The sequence below is a fragment of the Corythoichthys intestinalis genome, chromosome 13 (genome assembly GCF_030265065.1).
Source record: "Corythoichthys intestinalis isolate RoL2023-P3 chromosome 13, ASM3026506v1, whole genome shotgun sequence".
NCBI lineage: Eukaryota > Metazoa > Chordata > Actinopteri > Syngnathiformes > Syngnathidae > Corythoichthys > Corythoichthys intestinalis.
In genome coordinates this window covers 41,776,929-41,796,969 of record NC_080407.1, presented here as the reverse complement: position 1 = coordinate 41,796,969, position 20,041 = coordinate 41,776,929, and the positions used below count along the sequence as shown (strand labels likewise).

Sequence of the window (20,041 nt, the reverse complement as noted above, 5' to 3'; positions counted from 1 at the left end):
CTTCCAAGCGTTTTGTAATCCCTTCGTGAACCATGGTCAATCTTTTTACTTTTGTTTTTTGCTGTACCGTTTTATTGGACAGTTTTTATCATTTAATGATGTGAATATATTAAATGTTTCATATACACTGTCAATGTCAATTCCAATATGTACATTTTCCCAATTTTGTGCCAGTAAATCCTTTTTAAATGCATTGTTTCCTCTGTCCTTACTCGCCTGTAAGCTAGTTGACAGTCTGCTCTGGCAAATTTCTTAGCTGGGTGCCGTTATAAACTGTAAAAACTGTTAGGTTATCACTCATATTGTTAATTAAGTCCGCTTACTGTATTACTTTCAATGTTATTGGTCAATATATTATCTATTAAGGGTGTAACGGTACATGTTTTGAACCGTTTCGGTTTGGGGTGCTCTGTTCGGAATGGAGACGTACCGAACGAGTTTCTGACATAATGTAACCCTTACTTTTCGAGGCTGTGAGTCGATGGGGTTAGTTTCTTTGTGTAGATTATATTTACTCAGTCTTCTCTACTATAATGAGGACCAACACGGTAGGACAGTATAACCCAGAAACGTCAATGGCGTGACAACGTGGCCGCCGCGAGAACGCAGTGAAACGCGGTCGTTATGCCTGTCGCGATAACAAATTTTAGTGTGTGATAATTTATCTCATAAATTATTGTGATATTATTGCGTCCCCCCCAATTTTTTTTTAAACCAAATTACAATAACACAGTGAGAATACAGTATATACAGGGGTGCACATAAGTGGTCCGCATGCGCGCATGCGTACTGGACGTAGACAAACGCGCTGGCCCTCAACGGGTTCCATACGCTTTTCCGTACCGATGGCTGACCACTGTATTTGTGGCAGACACGAGAAAATAACTTCTCAAAATGTCGAAGAGGCAGGCCACACTGAGTAATTACTTCCGTGTTCCCCCACGCCCGTCAAAAGACAGACAGACGACAGAGACGTCACCGGAGCTACCGAAAAAAGGACTTGCTGAAAAGTGGCTGCAGGAGGTACCGTGGCTAGAAGTAAATGATGCTCGCACGGAAATGCGGTACAAAATGTGCCTTGAGAATCCCAATGTCGCCGATAAGAGCAGCGCATTTTATGTAGGGTCAAAGAATTTCAGCCATCCAAACTTTGAAAAGCACGAAAAAACAGAGCATGTGGCAATTAAGCAAACTATCAATGTCAGACAGCACCGTACTCGCCCTATGGACAAGTGGCGGAATAAAGGTAATGAAAACAGCGCCATGCACTGACAAACGTGTTTTTGCTCGCATTTTACAAAGCTAAACATGCACGTTCAATGAGGTCTAATGAGGAGGACATCCCACTTTTAAAAAGGCTTGGAGTTCATGTGCGAGCCGCATAATGCCCTTTATTTTGAATTGGTGCGTTTATGTTTATTTCTTTACATTTCACTTCAAAGTAATGGCAATTTTGTTGTGCCAGTTGATGTTAATCAGGCATTAATTGTTAATATAATTAATTAAAGTTAATTGGCTCTAAGTAAAGCTTGTCATAAATTTATCGCATTAGGTGGGTCCGCTCTCAAGCTCAATTAGGACCAAGTCACATCTCCAGTTCCTCCTCTGAGAAACTGGGCAAAAAAAAATTATGTGCACCCCTGGTTTCTGTTTTTTCGGTCAATCTGTTTGGCATTTTGTCCTCATGAGTTAATGTTGCTGATCAATTTGAATTTATTATATTTATTGATTTATTTAATTTTATTTTTCAGTATCAAATGGTCAAAAACATGTAGCTTGAATGTATTTTCACAGTTTGAATGTGACATAAAAAAATTTTTTTTTTTTTTAAATTCAGGGAAATTGATGCGCTTTAAATCTTTTCAAACAAAACAATGGAAATATAGTTATACTTTAAATTAAGTTAATTTATGTTACTTTTTTTTCTTTAATATTAAAAAGGACACAATGTTATGCAGAGGTGTACGTATAGTAATACTAATTTTATAGACAAATGATACTTTTCACTGTGGCGGCAGAGAGTCGGGAGGGGGTGGGGGGGCGAAATGTTTACATATTCCTGGGGGTGCGTAAAAGAAAATAATTGAGATGCACTAATCACAGTAAACAAAGGTATACCATGCATGAATAAATGTTCCACTTGATTTGGTGTGGTTGGAGTGACCAGGTGTTTGCCGTCAGTATGTTTTACACAGCGTTACGCTCTTGTTTGCTCTACTCAGTGTGTGTGTTCTATCCTGGTAATTGCGCGTAATAATCTATACATCATGTAATTACTTCAAATGAAGCAAATTCTTTTGCATAGAAAGAAATCTGCAAACAGTTATCAAGACGACACCGTGGCGCGACCCTTACGTCAGTTAACGAGTCCACTGCACAGCTACTAAGTAAGCAAAGCCACTATATTAGACAAAAACATTTCTGCACTCATGAGAAGGTACCATGTTTGATTTCTGCCTCGTCTGAAGAAGGAAAAAAAGCAATGCTTAGAATAACCTTGAATGGGTACGGACTCTTCCTCATCCTTGATGTATGGTGACTCTTCCTCCTCCTCCTTCTTAATGTATGCAGACTCCTGGTGCTCAGACCGATGGGTTTGGGTGACATTTAGATGTGCAAAACCACAAACACACGGGCCAAATCTTAATTCCTTATTTGCAAACGTCTGTACCCAAAGTTGATTACTGTTGGGGAAAATTCTTTCTTGCCATTTTTTTGTTGATTGATATTTTGTTGTCATCCAATCAAACACAAAATCAATTCAAAGTGCTTGAAATCACACCCAGATAGCAGATCGACCCTGAATAAATGTTGATTTTCCATCAAAATCATCAGTATTGTTGACATCAAATTTTTTTACAGTAAACAAGGTTGCATCAATTACACATGACTTTGCGTTGAAAGTGTTGAAACAAAGCTGTTTTATGGTATGTCAGGCAATGGTTGGGTTAACATTGTTTTTATAGTTGATGAACTTATGTTGACAAAAAGTTGATTTATGATTGGCCGGGAAATATGATTGAAAAGTCATCGAATTATGGATGAGCAGGAGTTTTGGTCGAAAAATTGTTGTGTTCTTGGTTGACCGGGAAGACAGCGAATCGCCTCGAAGGAACTCCACTGGAAACGCCTCATTTAAGGAAAGCCTTCTGTGCTTTGTTGTTGTTGTTGTTACTTGTTATTGTTTTAACAGCAATGATGTCTTATTGTAAAAAGAACTGCGTTTGTCATTATTACTTGTATATAAAACCCTTTGCTTGACATAATGTCACAAAGTTGCCAAAATTGTAAGAAACTGTGCATTTGCTATGATTGACATTCAAGCGAAAACACACTTAGCTTGGATGTTAGCTAAGTACGAGGGGTATTCAAAAAGTAATGCACCCAACTTTATCATGTACAAACAAATTATAATAGCAACATGTATTATACATCAAAAGAAAGGTACAAGTGTGAAGATTACATTTATACTGCTCCACATAGTCTCCACCTCTCTCAAGAACTATAGTCCACCTATGAACGAAGGAATGTATACAAGTGTTGTAGAACTCAGCCGGCTGATCTCTAAGCCAATTTTTTGACAGCAGTTTTCACTTCATCGTCATTTCCATATCGGTTGCACCGGAGTCCTTCTTTCATTGGACCAAAGAGGTGGTAGTCTGACGGTGCCAAATCCGGAGAATATGGGGGATGTGGTATCACAGTCCATCCAAATGAAGTGATGACCTCCATGGTCCTGATGCTTGTGTGAGGATGTGCATTGTCATGCTGGAGGAGCACATTTGCCATGTCCAAGCTGGGCCGAACACGTCGAATTCTTGCTTGGAGCTTCCTGAGAGTCTCAATGTGTACCTCAGAGTTAATGGTTTTCCCCTTCGGCAAAAAATCCACAAGGATTACACCTTGATAATCCCAAAAAACGGTGGCCATAATTTTGCCCGCTGACTTTTGGGCCTTGAACTTTTTGGTCCTTGTTGAATTTGGGTGACACCACTCCATTGATCTCCTTTTAGATTCAGGTTCAAAATGGTATACCCATGTTTTATCTCCAGTAATGATTTTTCTTTTTTATTAATGACATTTTCCAGCCGCTTGTGAATCAACAGAGGGGTTTCTCCCTCTGCAACAAGGAATTGGATTACAGCTCTGTTTCTGACGAGCTTCAAGAGGGTCAGCCATTTTGGAAGCTAGTTTAAAATGCCTGTGACACAAAAAAGCATGTTTATTTCATAATACACGCGGTATTTTATGCCCCTGAATGATATGGGCCGCTTGGATGTGTGTGGAAGCGATCGCTATTTTTATTTAGTTTTTTGAATCCCGCGCCATGAAAATGAGTGACTTCCGGCTTCGGTCTTGCATTGAGGAGGAGGGCGCTGTGACATGTACGGTAGAAGACGTCCTCTTCACGCTACAGTGTACTGTTGTGTATGAGGACGAAGGATTCAGCTGATTTTGCGGATTAATACGTTTATTTTTCGCATCACGCCAGCCAAACGGCTGCAGAAAAATCATTCTGTATGAGGGAGAGGCGTATGCGCCTTTTTGGAGTTTCAAAAGGTTCCAATTCACCGTGGATATTTACTGTGGGACCATTGGACTTACGAGGAAGTGAGTAAACATCTTGTTTTGTATTATGTCAAATACGAATACAGCGATTACAAAGTAAACACTAAGAAACTTCCTTTAAATGAAGGACTACTTACGTTTGATCATTGATAGGCATGTAAAAAGAGTCTCCTACTGCTCATTAGCAGCAGCACGTTAGCTGCACAACAACTCCAGCCACCCTCCTCCGGGGAACGAACTGTAAATTGCTCTCCGCCGGGCGTCAATCGACAACCGGGTCGTCATGTCAAATAATCCAGGATAGTTATGTGTGATTTTCCGCTTCGAAGACTTTGAAACATCACTCGGTTTGGGTTAGCATGTCGGCTAGCTGTCACGCCTTCTGGTTTGTTTACATTCTCCGAAGCCGGGGAAGGGAAATGACATATGTCCGATTTAGGTGTCATAAAATATTGTTCGGGAGGTGCGACAGTAAAGGTGAAGTCGACAGTTTTGACCATTATGGAGTAATTTTGCCATGTCGTCCTGAATAAATGCATTTTTATTATTTCATATTCCATTCAGCACAAGACTGTTATTTGTCATGACCATGCCATTTATTTAGCAATTGGGGAAAATACTTGGATAAAAAGAATATCCTATAAAAATAATGAAGTAAAGAGACAGAAACAATGACATTTTGTCGCTCTCTTCGTCGCGTTTTCCTCGTTGTGAATAGTTCCCCCTCGACGGGCTGACTGGTCCTTCTCAAGCCATTTATATAGCTATTGGGGAAAAATACTAGGATAAAAAGAATATCCTGTAAAAATATTGGAGTAGAGAGACTGAAACAATGACATTTTGCGGCTCTCTTCGTCGCGTTTTCCTCGTTCTGAATAATTCCCCCTCAATGGGCTGAATAGTAAAACCAATGAGCCCAGTCTACCGCTGACGTCATCCACCTGTTGGGGACGCTAAAGCCCTATAATGGTACGCGTGGCTAACCGGCAGATTAAAAGACTAATTTCTCGTCATCTGCGCTTTGCTAAATTGTTGTATATAGTCGAATCGTCTCAAAATATGATTCTAATTCATATAATAATGCCATTTAAGACTTTTTTTCTCGTGTCGTATGCTCTTTAAATGTGAATGCCATTTTGCTTTTCTTCTTCAGATTCACTGAAAAGGCAGATGAGGATGGACATGTCAGAATATGCATTCGCTGCTGTTATGCAAAAGTGGCTAGGCAGACCGCCTGTACAGACCGCGTTGGTGGCGAGGTTCGCAGCGAAGCTCGTCACACTGAGGGAGAGGCTTAAGTTTAAAATATAGTAAGTTTACTCAGCGTTATTAAAATAGAATTTGAAATCGAGCCAAGTTTTTTTATTTTTTTTTTATTTTTACTATTTATTCATTTATCATTTTATCATAGTTTCCAATAATATTTTATTAGTCAGCAGCTGTTTCTTCCGTCTGTAAATAAAGCCGGTCCTCTAAATATAGGGATATTTGGAAGCAATAATAGTGTCATGGTTGAAAATGAAGGAAAACAGCATTGTTCCAATATTTTCAATAATCAAATTTTTTTAGATTTCATAAGGATTTCAACGTTGGAACAACATTAATCAAGGGTGCAAAAATGATCACAAATCAACGTCGGGTGTCAACGTTGATTCAACGATATGAAATCGACAGCGGAATGTTGATTCAACATCTTTTCAACATCGGTCTGCTATTTGGGGATTAATCAGGGCCGGTTGTAGGCAGGCATGTATGAGGGGGCAGTCAGAAATGTGTAGGGGGCATCATATGAGGGGCACAGCGAAGCACTGGTGAGCAAGCAAAAATATTTTTTTGTATGTGTTTATTATGAGACTGATCTAGCCCCATAAGAAAAGTATTCAAACACGATACTAGAGCGCTTTGATATGCTTGACTGCAAAATCAGAGAAACACCCTGTGAACAAAAACTTGACTATTCCCAGGATGCAATAAAAATTGGCAACGTGAGGATGGATAGGGAAGCAGTCGGAAGCCTTATATATCTAACTGTATGCACAAGACCAGACTTAAGCTATGTGGTGAGCAGGTTATCGCAGTACTTTAATGAACCCACGGAAGAGCAGTGGACCATTGTGAAACATGTTTTAGAATACCGAAAAGGTACTTCCGAAAAGAGCCTTAGTTTCAAAAGACACGACAATGCGAAACTTGGTATACAGGCATATAGTGATGCTGACTGGGCAGCTGATACTAGCGACAGGCGCTGTACTTCAGGATACTGTGTTTTCTTGAGCAAGAATTGTTCTCCAATTTCTTGGAAAACAAAGAAACAACCTACAGTCGCACTATCTACCTGTGAAGCTGAATATATGGCACTGGCTTCAATACAATACTTCCATCCAAGAATGCCTATATTTAGAACAACTACTAGGTAGCATTGATCATTATCAGTGCACTCCAACAACTGTACACGATGACAACCAGGGACAATCGCTCTTGCCAAAAATCCTGTAACAGACAGAGGTGCAAGCATGTAGACATAAAATATCATTTTATTAGATGTATTGTGAATCAGGGAAGAGTAACGTTGACGTATTGTCCAACGGATGACATGATAGCTGATATCATGACAAAACCTGTATTAAAGTTAAAGAAGTTTGACAGTGTTAATTTTGGAATTTGAAATGTAAAAGTTCATTTGTTTGTTAAAAAGGGCATCAACATGAGAAAGAGTGGGGGTGTTGGGAGAAATGTTTTGTATTCATAAATGTGTCCTCAGTTGATGTTGAAATAATGTTCCTATTGCTTGTTATTATTGACATATTATCTATTCGCCACAAGATGGCAGGATGGGACTTAATTGTCTAAAGCAGGGGTCCCCAACCTATTCCATAAAGGCCCGCTGTGGGTGCAGGATTTTGTTCCAACCAAACAAGATGACAGCTTTTCACCAATCTAGTGTTTTAAAAGTGCAATCAGCTGACTGCAGTCAGGTGCTGCTTGTTTTAGCAGAAACCTCATTGGTTCAACGGTCTGTGTTGGATCAGTTGGAACAAAAGCCAGGACCCACAGCGGGCCTTGAGGACCGGTTTGGAGACCCCTGGTCTAAAGTGCCAGGGGAAGATGGCTACAAACCAACCAGCCCCCCCTGGAATTCTCTCGGAGCAAAGCCAAAGCACTACAACTCAGGAACTACAGGGTATTATCCTTCTATCTATAAGCCATGTTTGCGACACCAATATGATACGCACCGGGTCCAGGCTGAGACAACTTTACAATGATTGTTCTGTCCCAGCAAAAGCCGGGGCCCTATGGAGTACAGTCTATATGCTCAACAATCCCAGTGGTGATAAAAAACAAAAAAAGGACTAGATTGGTGAGAAATAAAAAACGCTCAATCAACTCTGCCAACCTGTTAAGCATAGTATGTCATTCCCAAAACTCACCAGTAAATCCAGTCTGGGATCTGCAATTAGCTCTGCTAAATATCAGATCTTTAGCTGGCAAATCTGTCTTAATTAATGATTTTATCAGCAAACATAACCTTGACATGATGTTCTTAACACAAACTTGTTTAGATCAAGATAATAGCACGACAGTTCTGATTGAGTCAACCCCCACAAACTTCATTTTCTTTAGTGCAGCAAGAACCCATAAGAAAGGAGATGGGGTTGCCAGTCTGATTAGGGACAGCTTTGAATGCACGAATATTTCATCTGGTCAGTTTGATTCCTTTGAATATATTGTCTTTCAGCTGAAAAGCCCTTGCAGACCTGCCTTGGCAACAATTTACAGACCACCAAAGTAAAACACAATGTTTTTTTTTTTTTATAAGTTTACCAAAATACTGTCTTCTGTCTGCATGGACTTTGATTGTGTTGTTTTAGTGGATGGCTTTAACATTCATGTTGATAATCCTGAAGAAGGATGTGCTAGAGAGCTTTTAAATATCTTGGATACATTTGGTTTATCTCAGCACGTCACAGTTCCAACACATAACAGAGAGACTTAATAATATCCAAAGGTCTTAACATCTCTGAGGTTAGAGTGAATGATGTTGCTCTTTCTGATCACTACTGCATTATGTTTAAAATGACCACCCCTGTCCATCCTCTGAAAATGGAAACAGAGGTGATTAGGAAGCGTTACGTAAGTGATAACACTTGTGTGTTATTCACACAGGTCTATGCCTCACCATTAACCCCTACAACAGCTTCAGTGGAAGAACTTGTAAATAGTTTCAGTTCCAGCGTGATGACTGTAATTGACACTATTGCCCCGATTAAGACAAAAATTTTGTCAAGAAAGAAGAGGTCACCCTGGAGAAATGCCACACTAGCTTTAAAACAAAAGCAAGATTGTAGACGAGCAGAACGCAGATGGCGAAAAAACAAACTCCCGAGTTTTTTATGATATCTACAAAGAGAGTCTTCGCAAATACAACCAGGAACTGAAAAGTGCTAGACAGTCATATTTTTCAGAGCTCATTAGTAGAAACACCAACAATACTCGCCAAACTGACAAACCCACATGTAGCGTCCCGATTGGAAAGATGGTCTCTTCAACTGATGGTTTACAACCTTTATTCCGTCCTTTATGTAAACACACCGTAAGAGCTACGGTGCACAAAAATAAAACATTACAATTAGTATTTTACAATAACTTTGACCTTAACCTTTTTAACCTTATCTATATATCAATGAATTGCCTATATGAATTGCCTTGACCTTAAATTATTACCTTTCTTTGACAATCTTTACCTTGAGTGCAATCACTGTATATACTGTATATATTTAAGACATTTTAACCTTGTATATTTATCTATTTAACATAAATTAAACCATAACATGAAATAAACCTTTCAATTATCATTGAGAACAATACTAATGGCACTTATAGGCCCATTGTCAATGAAACATCATTATTTAGTGAGGCGACAGCACCCTCTGGTGTACAAAAAATGAACTGCAATGCTACACTCAGACAGACTACAGATGTTACACTTAGCGGAATATAATGGAACATATTTATAAAATGAAACCCTGAATACGAACCTTGTTCCCTCACCAACCAGGCGCTAAGAACTTTTAGCAGTTTAAAACAACTGTTTTGGTTCTTATTTTTACCGTGACGGCGACGCACGTCTGTGCTTTAGTGTTGTATCGGTCGCGAACGATTCGTTCTTTTTGAACGAATTGTTTGGGTGAACGAGACCGAACTAATCACCATCTGCACTGATTCGTTCTATGAAGTTGGTGGCGCTTGTTCGCTGCGTGGGAGGGCGTTGAGCAAGCAGCAGCGTCTTCTGACATCGCACACGACCAATCAGACGCCAGCCTCATCGCGGGCAGGGGAGGGAGCAGAAACAGAATCAAGGCGTCTGTCACTCATTTCCACGTGTGGCCAATAAGCAGCCAGCGTGCAGGCAGGGGGGAAAGACTGAGTTTTGTCACTTCCCGTTCAGTGATTCGATCCTCCGGTTCCTGACCTAGCTTGCTGCTAACTTGACTTTCCAGTAATGACTATGCGGTGAACGAGTCATAAAATGAAAGGAAATGACTTTGTCACATATTTGTTAACGTGGAGCCTATCAAATGCTGCTCAAACAGACAAAAACACCACACAAATCTAGCGAGCATGGTTTAGTGTTCTACTTTTCTCAACAGACTCGGGACTGTACCTATGATGATATACTATCAAATTTACAGTAATTTAAAACACGCGTAGCTACGAGGCAAGCAAAAGCTGAGCTGCGGTCGCGTGACGGCAGTGAAGCGGGCAGAGAACTGTCACTATATGGAGGCTTCATGGCAGCGATATGTACCTCATATGTGCACAGAAAAAAAAAAATATTTAGTATGATCACCATAATACTGATTTGCAATGAAACTGTATATACATGTCAATTTTTTCCAAGTGTTTTTTTTTTTTTTTCCGTGTCAGAGGGTGTCGGTTGGTTTGACAAATTATGTCAATCCGTCCATCATGTGCTACTCAAGCGCCCAAAAACAAAGCGCGCGGACACGGGAGATGTCGCAATATGTCTACATTTTTCTTAACAGACTAATGAGAGTAGAAAGGCGAAATCATAAAGAGCAAAAAATGATTTCTCGTCAGCATTTGACGATCTGAGATGCGGGGACGACAGGGGAGCTGACCGGATTATTTGATTTATTAATACCAGTGCAAAAATTCAAAACGATCATCTTAATAATAAAAAACAAAAATACAACAGAGCGAGAGGTTAATATGATGTGTTGGCCGTTCCATAATTAGAAATTAAACTTTCGATTTATTTTTATTTTCGTGACAGCAAGCATGCCGCGTTGGCTGTTAGCAGCAGCATTGTATATGTGAGCAAGATCATGCTAAAGAAAGTCCGTGCGCCCCCGACCCCAAACCCCCACTTCCCCCTCAAAAGGAAAATGTTTAACCGTGTCCTAAATCGAAATGCAAGCACGAACCATGACTTTGAGCCCATAGAACTAGGACAGACGACGCGGAAGTTCTCCCTCGCTTTTGCAGCAGCGGGAGGGAGACGAGGCTGTCTCTGAAAGCAGAATGATATCGCCTGTCACTCATCTCTGAAACTACGACGAGTGGTCAATGTGCAAGAGAGGGAGGGACCAAGCAATGTCACTTCCCGTTCAGTTATACTGCGAAGCGGTCTTTGGTGATTCATTTGGCAACGTCACTTCCCGTTCACTAACCGAACGATTCATTTGGATGGGGAGGGAGATGAGGGGGGCGAACGATTCGTTGAATGATTCGTTTGAACGAATCTTTTTACTGAACAAACCGGAATGGATTCGTTTACTCAAGTGAACGACAGATCCCGTCACTGCTATGCTTTCTCATCAGCGCGCCGTTTTTGCCTACTTCCTTAGACTTTTCAGCAGTTGCTACATTTTACGGCATTCTGCCTTCCTTTGCCCTTTCAAAATAAAAGCATGAAATCTCAAAAACGGAAATGAATTACAAATATGTGAAAAAATGAACAAGGTCATTTACACCACAAGCATCAATACCTCAGGAATTGGCATCTCAGGTGTCCTGTAGTGATTTCGCAGCATTCTTTACACACAAAGTACTAAAGATTAGACAACCTGTGTGCAACTCCAGATTAACAATTGTTACACTAAATGCCTCCCAAAATGTCCCCCACGTCAATCTTAGACTGTTTAGCCTGTTGGACTATGCCACTTTAACAGATATTGTGTCAAAATTAAAGCCCACAACATGCTGCCTTGACATTCTTCCTTCAAACTTTTTTAAAACTGTTTTTCATTGCATAGTCCCAGACATACTTCAGATTATAAATACTTCTCTCCAAACAGGAGAGTTTCCACAGTCTTTAAAAACTGCAGTAATAAAACCTCTCCTAAAAAACCCTAATCTGGATGCCTCAACAATTAGTAATTACAGGCCAATATCAAATCTGACATTCCTGGGGAAAATTATCGAAAGGGTTGTGTTCGAACAGATCCAGACTTTTATGATGCAAAACAATCTTTTTAACTCATTTCAATCTGGATTTCGGCCCCAACACAGCACCGAGACAGTGCTTATCAAAGTCCTAAATGATATTTGTCGGAATACCGATGCAGGCAAACCATCTGTTCTGCTACTATTGGATCTCAGCGCCGCATTCGACACGGTTGATCACAACATACTACTCAGCAGATTGGAACAGTGGGTTGGGTTTACTAACACTATTCTTCAGTGGTTCACATCTTATTTACATGATAGGGATTTCTTTGTGTCAATCGGAAACCATCAGTCAGAACGAACCAAATTCACGTGTGGAGTCCCTCAAGGGTCAATTCTTGGACCACTCTTATTTAACATCTATATGCTTCCCTTAGCTCAGATTATGGAACAGTATGACATTTCCTATCACACCTATGCAGATGACACACAACTGTACATTTCTGTGTCCCCACATGATTATAGTCCATTAGTCTCCCTGTGTAAATGCATTCATCAAATCAATGAATGGATGTGCCAGAATTTTCTCCAGTTAAATGTGGAGAAGACAGAAGTGATCATTTTTGGGCCAAAAAAGGAAAGGTCAAAGATAAGCAGGCACCTTAGCACAATGCCACTTACAGCTACAAATCAAGTCAGAAACCTTGGCGTAATTATTGACTCAGACCTAAACTTTGATAGCCATCTAAAGTCCGTCATTAAATCTGCCTAAGGGGCTTCTGACTCAACAAGACATGGAAAAACTTAAACATCCATTCATTTTCAGCAGATTGTACTATTGCAACAGTATATTTACGGGTCTTGATAAAAAATCAGTCAGGAAGCTGCAGCTAGTACAGAATGCTGCAGCCAGAGTCCTCACAAATACAAGGAAGCTGGACCACATTACACCGATTTTGAAATTGCTACACTGGCTTCCAGTGAGACAAAGGATAGACAATAAAATAGTACTGCTTGTCTACAAAACACTTAATGGCCTTGGACCAAAATACATGCCTGATTTGTTAGATTCCTATGAGACATCTAGACCCCTAAGGTCATCTGGAACCGGTCTCCTGCATGTTCCAAGAACAAGAACCAAACAGGGTGAGGCAGCATTTAGTTATTATGCTTCTCACCTCTGGAACAAGTTACCTGAACGTCTGAAGTATGCTCAAACTGTTAGCTCCTTTAAATCAGGGCTAAAAATGCTTTTGTTTAGCACTGCATATCCATAACTGTCTATATATTTCAATCTACTTGCTTTCTATTCCTCTTGTGCTTATCTCCATCGCTGATTTCAATTATTGTTAGTAGTAGTTTTTTAAATTTATTTTTATTCTATTTGTGATTAAATGTGATTTTTATGTATAATTTTATTTCCTATTTTGATTGTCTTGGTTTTTACGTTGTATTCATTTAAATGTGATTTTTATGATCTTCATGCGATGTAAAGCACTTTGAATTGCCTTGTGTTGAATTGTGCTATATAAATAAATTTGCCTTGCTTTTATTACTTTTTGTTTGACTTTGATTTGTGGTATTGCCTGTGAAGACAGCAACGAGAGAAGGATGTATCCGCATGTGGATGGAAATTAAATACGCCGAGTTTTTGCAGAAAGACAACTTATTCTCAGTCAATTTTTCATAAAAATGCAACGTTGAGCTGCAACCACCTCAAACAGTCAGTATTGCTTTCAAAACTCATTCTGAGGATTGCGCACAATCCAAATGTCCCAGACACCATATTTCCAAATGTTATTAATAGAAAATGACACAATTCAGCATTTGCTGAGGTTTGGTTCAATTCTGCGCAGCGGTTTTGGAGATATCATCAAATTTACATTTCTCTTCCAAAGTGCGCGTATCTCCCGCTGGGGAGGTCAGTATGGATTTCAAAACTCATTTTGATGATTGCGCATAAACCAAATTTAATTACTAGAACTTGATACAAAATGCATTTGATGAGCTCTGGTTCCATTTTGCGCAGCGGTTTTGGAGATATCAAATTTACATTTCTATTCCAATATGTGCTTATCTCACGCTGAAGAGGTCAGTATTGCTTTCAAAACTCATTTTGGGGATTGCGCACAAACCAAATGTCCCAGACCCAAATTTCCAAATGTATTTACTAGAACTTGACACAATGAAATTGAAACAATCACAACCAGACTTGTGCATATTTTATTGAAAACAAAACATTATTAAACAGTCACATGCAAAAAATGCACTTTGGTATTTAACCATTAGTTACTGTTTGGTTAAGCATGAACTAATGTTAATTAAAATAATAATGAATGTGAGAAAAGGGCTTGTATGAATTATAATCAGGGGTGCACATATTTTTTTTGCCCAGGTTCTCAGAGGAGGACCTGGAGATGGGACTTGGTCCTCATTGAGCTTGAGAGCCGACCCGCCTGATGCGATACATTTATGACAAGCTTTACTTAGAGCCATTCATTCATTCATTAATTTTAGAGCCAATTAACTTTAATTAATTATATTAACAATTAATGCTTGATTAACATCAACTGGCACAACAAAATTGCCATTACTTTGAAGTGAAATGTAAAGAAATAGGAAGCACCAATTCAAAATAAAGGGCATTATGCGGCTCACACATGAACTCCAAGCCTTTTTAAAAGTGGGATATCCTCCTCATAAGACCTCATTGAACGTGCATGTTTAGCTTTGTAAAATGCGAGCAAAAACATGTTTGTCAGTGCAGTCAGTCACACTCCAAACTCCACTATAGCCAAGGCCAAAGAGCCGTCGAAGAACACCAGAGACAAAATTGTAGACCTGCACCAGGCTGGGAAGACTGAATCTGCAATAGGTAAAACGCTTGGTGTAAAGAAATCAACTGTGGGAGCAATTATTAGAAAATGGAAGATATACAAGACCACTGATAATCTCCCTCAATCTGGGGCTCCATGCAAGATCTCACCCTGTGGCGTCAAAATGATAACCTGGGAGAAGCCATTCACATTTCATATGCAGTAAACATTTTGTTGGATTGGCATGTTCGTTCAGAAGACAAAGAGGTAAGCCATTTTGATATTTTTAACTTATTTTTTAGCGTGACGTTGTAGCATGCTGCTTCTGTCTGACAATGAATGACCTGAAAAGAATTAAAATGGTATTTGACTGCCAGTTACCTTTTCTGTTGTAAAAAAAAAAAAACTTTAGTAAGGGGGAAGTGTAAATAAATTATAGAATTCAGAATTGTTATCAATGGAAAAATTAAAAGTGTTCCTTGGCTGTCACTGAGTAGCATTTGCGATCGCTACACAAAACTAACTAAATTACCCCCAATAACGGTCAGAGACGTAGGACAACCAGAGGATATAATAGATAAGAAAGACAGGGCTGGTGGTAAAGGATAGCTTTTTTAAACAGGAGAATGTCATTGTCAGTCGCGTCGATAAAAACGCTAAGGCTATGCTTAGGTCGGCTCGGTTTTTTCGTCTTTTTCAGCCTTCGACACTCAAGCCATCTCTTTAACTGAACATTTTTATGTCCTTCCACATCTTTGCCAGTGAATTTGGCACAAGGGACATCATTTTCGGAGCGAATTGGTAGGTTTAGCTCTGTAAACATGTCATTTGTACACGATTTCCATTAATTTCCTATTAGGGAAAAACGGTGGTATGTCCTTCCTTAGCAACAGTAGCTAATGTCATGAATATTAATGAGCGGAAGTGACGTGTTGCTTGCGGTACGCCATTGACTTGTGTTAAGCCTGAGTTACACTCCCGCGTTGCGGTGACGGCGCAGCGACTACGGCGTCATTCGACATTCAATAGTTCTGCGGAGCGGGAACGCGTTGCTCTGTAATTCACCGCCAAGCCACTAGAGGGATGTGGCGTTATGTTTGTACGGTTTTGGGGCATGCTTGTTGACTTCACCTAGTCGGAGAAAAAATAAACAATGCAAGATGGAACCGTTGAAAGTAAATATTCTGCTCATCAACACTGAATAAATATTGAACATAAAAATTTTGAAGGGGAGGCGACGCAGAAGACGGTTTCGAGGCGGTCTGGCCGACTTTTGATGCCGCACAGAGAGTTTTAGACTTGGGTGGAGAGAGCTAGCTGTGGCGGGTGGCTTCAAACTGGCGTCGAGCACTGCGTTCAAGGTCTGCAAAGCCCTCCAGCCCGATTTGTTTGCCGTGTCCTACAACCAGCCAGTGGGAAGCCATAGCAGATTTCTGGCGTCTATGGAACTTCCCAAACTGCGTTGGGCGCCTTGATTTTACGTTATCATAAATAGCACCGAGGCACTCTCAATCAGTGATGATGTATCGTGTGTGAACTGTCTGTTATTGAAAATTAAAGATCAAAACAACTCTTTTGACACCAAATCTGCGCTTGATTCTTCATATACTTGAAGTGTGACACGTAAATAAGTCACAGACTCACAGTAAACATATGTACACAATAAATGATGAAGTGCACCAACCAAAAATACGACATAAAGTGATAAAAAGTCGGCAGTTTTTGGCCGACTGGGTCACCGCTTCGTGTGGCCACTCGATTCCGAACACACAAGTCTCGGTGGTTCTTCCATTTTTTTTTTTTTTTCAATCGCCGACCTTGCCATTTGGCAAACACAATAATGTCTTGACGAGACTTGCTCTTCGATGATACTACCGTCGGCTTGGTCCATTTTTGCGTGTAGAAAATAATGTTGGATTCTATTCTACAATGGCGGTGATTTGGCGCTAAACCGGAAACAACAGTCTGAGCGGACCAATCACAGTCCGTTTTCGCCACGTCATACATGTCTATGCGACGCGAAGGTTAGAAAATTCGAGAGGCGCGCGTCAGGCTAGGCGTAGGGTCGTAACTCGGCTCTTCCTTGACGGTGCAGGTCTGACGCGGAAGTATAACTCGGCCTTTAATTTAGCCACTCTGGAGCCTTGAAAATAGTTAAAAACTAACAAACTATACGGAATTTTTTTTCAATCAACTCCACTAACTAATTAAACCCCCCCCCCCCCGCCAACTCAAAGATTAAGCCTGATGTAAAAAAAACCCAATTTGCCCTTTAAGTAGGCGTCTCGCAACCCAATGTGAATACCGACTGGATGTAAGTGGCGCATGCGCAGTAGCAGAGCTACTCACGGAACGAGCCACGTTGCATCTGTGTCTCCACTTGCGCACCGCCATCTGGTCGCAACACGCTCAGTTGCCCGTGCGAAGAAAAACGTGCTCAGCAACAAGTTGCTTTTTGTGCGGAGTTAACATACTAAGTTCGGGACGCAGGAGGTCCAGAACTACTCGACTGGAAGCAATTCGAAAGTTTTGGTCTGTCCATCGTCCAGTGGTCTTTGTGTGCGTTGAAGCTTCGCAGCTTAGTTAGCTTAGCTTATCTTGCGAACACAAAACAACGTGGTTCGACGCTTGAACCACAAGTTGGAGCTTTCTAAAGTGTTCGAAATGCGTGCAAGAAGGACGCCAGCCGCAAAGTTCGAGGCGGAATTTTGTGGCGCAAAGGATCAGCGACGACTTCACCTCTCGACTGCTTGCAATATGGAAGTAAAAGTTGTTCTTCGCAGACTAACAGGTTGGTTCGCCGATTCGGGAAATACTATTCATGTTTTTTTGTCACCATGGTGTTGAATTTGAAGTGAAAGATGAGCATTCAAGGCTAGGCCTCAACTTTTAAATGAGTTGGACGTCTATAGTTTTGAATCCTGAAGATAATCCTTTATTGATCCCCCATAGGGGAAATTTGATAGCGGCAAACAGAGCGTACAAGGGCGTAGGTTTAGTCTCAATATTGATAGGGACGATATAACGGCATAAACTGCATGTACCCGTTTTCGACTGCGGTCAAGCCAGCCTCCACTCGTAAAAAAGAAGTTAAGCTAGCCGCCCCTCATTTGGATTATTGTTTGCATTATGTGCATTACGGTAATGCAACGCGGTGGCTTCAGAGTCCCTTTATTGAAACAATTATAGACAAGTTTCCTGAGCGAAATATGGGCGCCGCCATCTTGGCTGCTTCGCACTGAAATGTCCCCCCTGACGGGAACGCCTATTTATAACGCTTTATTGAGCTGAAAACATCAAATATTTTCATGGACGTATAACAGTAATGACTCTACGACTGTAAAATCAATTTTAAATAAATAAATTACACAAAATACTAGTATTGTATTTTAGTAACAAATTGTAGACTGGGCCACATAATCATCTTTGAACAGAAATGTATTAGTCTACAGGTTTTCACGACCATATCCCAATGACAATCACACAGGTATGACAGTTATTAGTTCAAGCAGAGTAAAATGATACATATTCATGTTACAACAAAATCGTTTCCATGTCCATCGATTGGTAAGAAAAATCTGTACGAGTGACGTGTGGCCGCTCAATAATAAAATAAATAAACTAAAATAAATAAAATAAACGCTCAATAATACGTTATAAATAAGCGTTCCAGTCAGGGGGGACGTTTCACGCGGGGCGGCTATTTTTCGGCGCAACACCGGTCCGGTTGACGTTAGCAGTGTATTGACGAGGGTAAAACTATGAAATCAAGCCAGAGCAACGCATGGAATCTTCAAAAATTGATTCAGTACGACCTAGATGACACGTAGATGAGATTGGATGAGAGTTCGTATCACTTCGTTGATCATTCATGGACAAAATTATAACAACCTGTCAGCCTGTGTTGACGTGAGGAATAGATTGATACTACGGCCATTAGAGTGACCAAAATGAGGTGAAATTACAAATTATTAAGGGCAGGGGTGGGCAAACCGGTCCTCGAGGGCCACAGTGGGTCCTGGTCTTTGTTCCGACTGATCCAGCACAGAGCTTTTAACCAATGAGGTTTCAGTGGAAACAAGAAGCACCTGACTGCAATCAACTGATTGCACTTAAAACAAACCAGATTGATGGGTTGCAGCAAAAACCCGCACCCACAGCGGCCCTTTGTGGAATAGTTTGCCCACCCCTGATTAAGGGTGTAACGGTACATGTATTTGTATTGAACCGTTTCGGTTCGGAACGGAGGCGTACCGAACGAGTTTCTAACGTAATGTAACCCTTACTTTTCTAGGCTGTGAGTCGATGGGGTTAGTTTCTTTGTGTAGATTATATTTACTCCGTCTTCTCTGCTATAATGAGGACCAACATGGTAGGACAGTAACCCAGAAACGTCAACGGCACGACAACGTGGCCGCCGCGAGAACACAGTGGAACGCGGGCGTTAAAGTCAATCAGCCAATGCACACAAGTCGCTGTGCGGGACGCGTCCCATAAACGGCTCAACACGACGCAGATTTTTTTCAAACTAAAATGCAATCTTAACGCACTTTTTGAGTCCATCAGATCTGTTGAGTGGTAGATCGGGGCACAGTTGACTTGTCTTTGTTGATTTACTGCTGTCTTCTCTGCTATAATAATAACCAACACGGCCCCGTGTTCAATACAAAACCCTCCTACCACAACAAAACAAGTAGGAACTAATTTTCACATAGGAACTAAAGTTATACAACATAAAATATACAATGTAAATGAATACTACATCACATTTGTAAAATATAAACACATCATAAAATAAATAATAGTCCATTTAAATAAAATGAATTGAAATGAGCTAAAACACCTGTAATTAAATAATATGAATAATACACAGATCCTGCTTACACAATTAAATTTATTAATTTCTGTGTGGCGCTTTAACTTGAGAAAATCCACCAATAAAGCTTTTGAAAACCGAACATAAGAAAAAAAACGAGATTCATTGAGGCATTTCATTTGTAAAATACCGTAATTTCCCGAATATAACGCGCACTCCCCCCCCCCCCCCCAAAATCAACTTGTAAAATCATGGTTCGCATTATAAACTGGTACATGGATGGAGACAGAAATATATATATATATATATATATATATTATAAATCAGATTTTTTTTTTTTTTGACACGGCCATGTTGTGTTGAAGAAACGTATGCAGCGATCCGATCTCACTTTCATTTTCATCAATCCATGGAGGAAACATTTATTCAT

At 40.3% G+C, this 20,041-nt stretch overlaps 1 protein-coding gene across 1 annotated transcript in view; it reads left to right on the top strand.

The window, feature by feature from the left end:
- The window catches only part of LOC130928670 (zinc finger protein 585A-like), a 46,352-nt gene that overhangs the window by 13,794 nt on the left and 12,517 nt on the right, over nt 1-20,041 (top strand). The window contains exon 3 of the mRNA XM_057855388.1: nt 17,388-17,586. Coding sequence (XP_057711371.1) covers nt 17,388-17,586 — 199 coding nt within the window. The remainder of the gene's footprint in view (nt 1-17,387; nt 17,587-20,041) is intronic.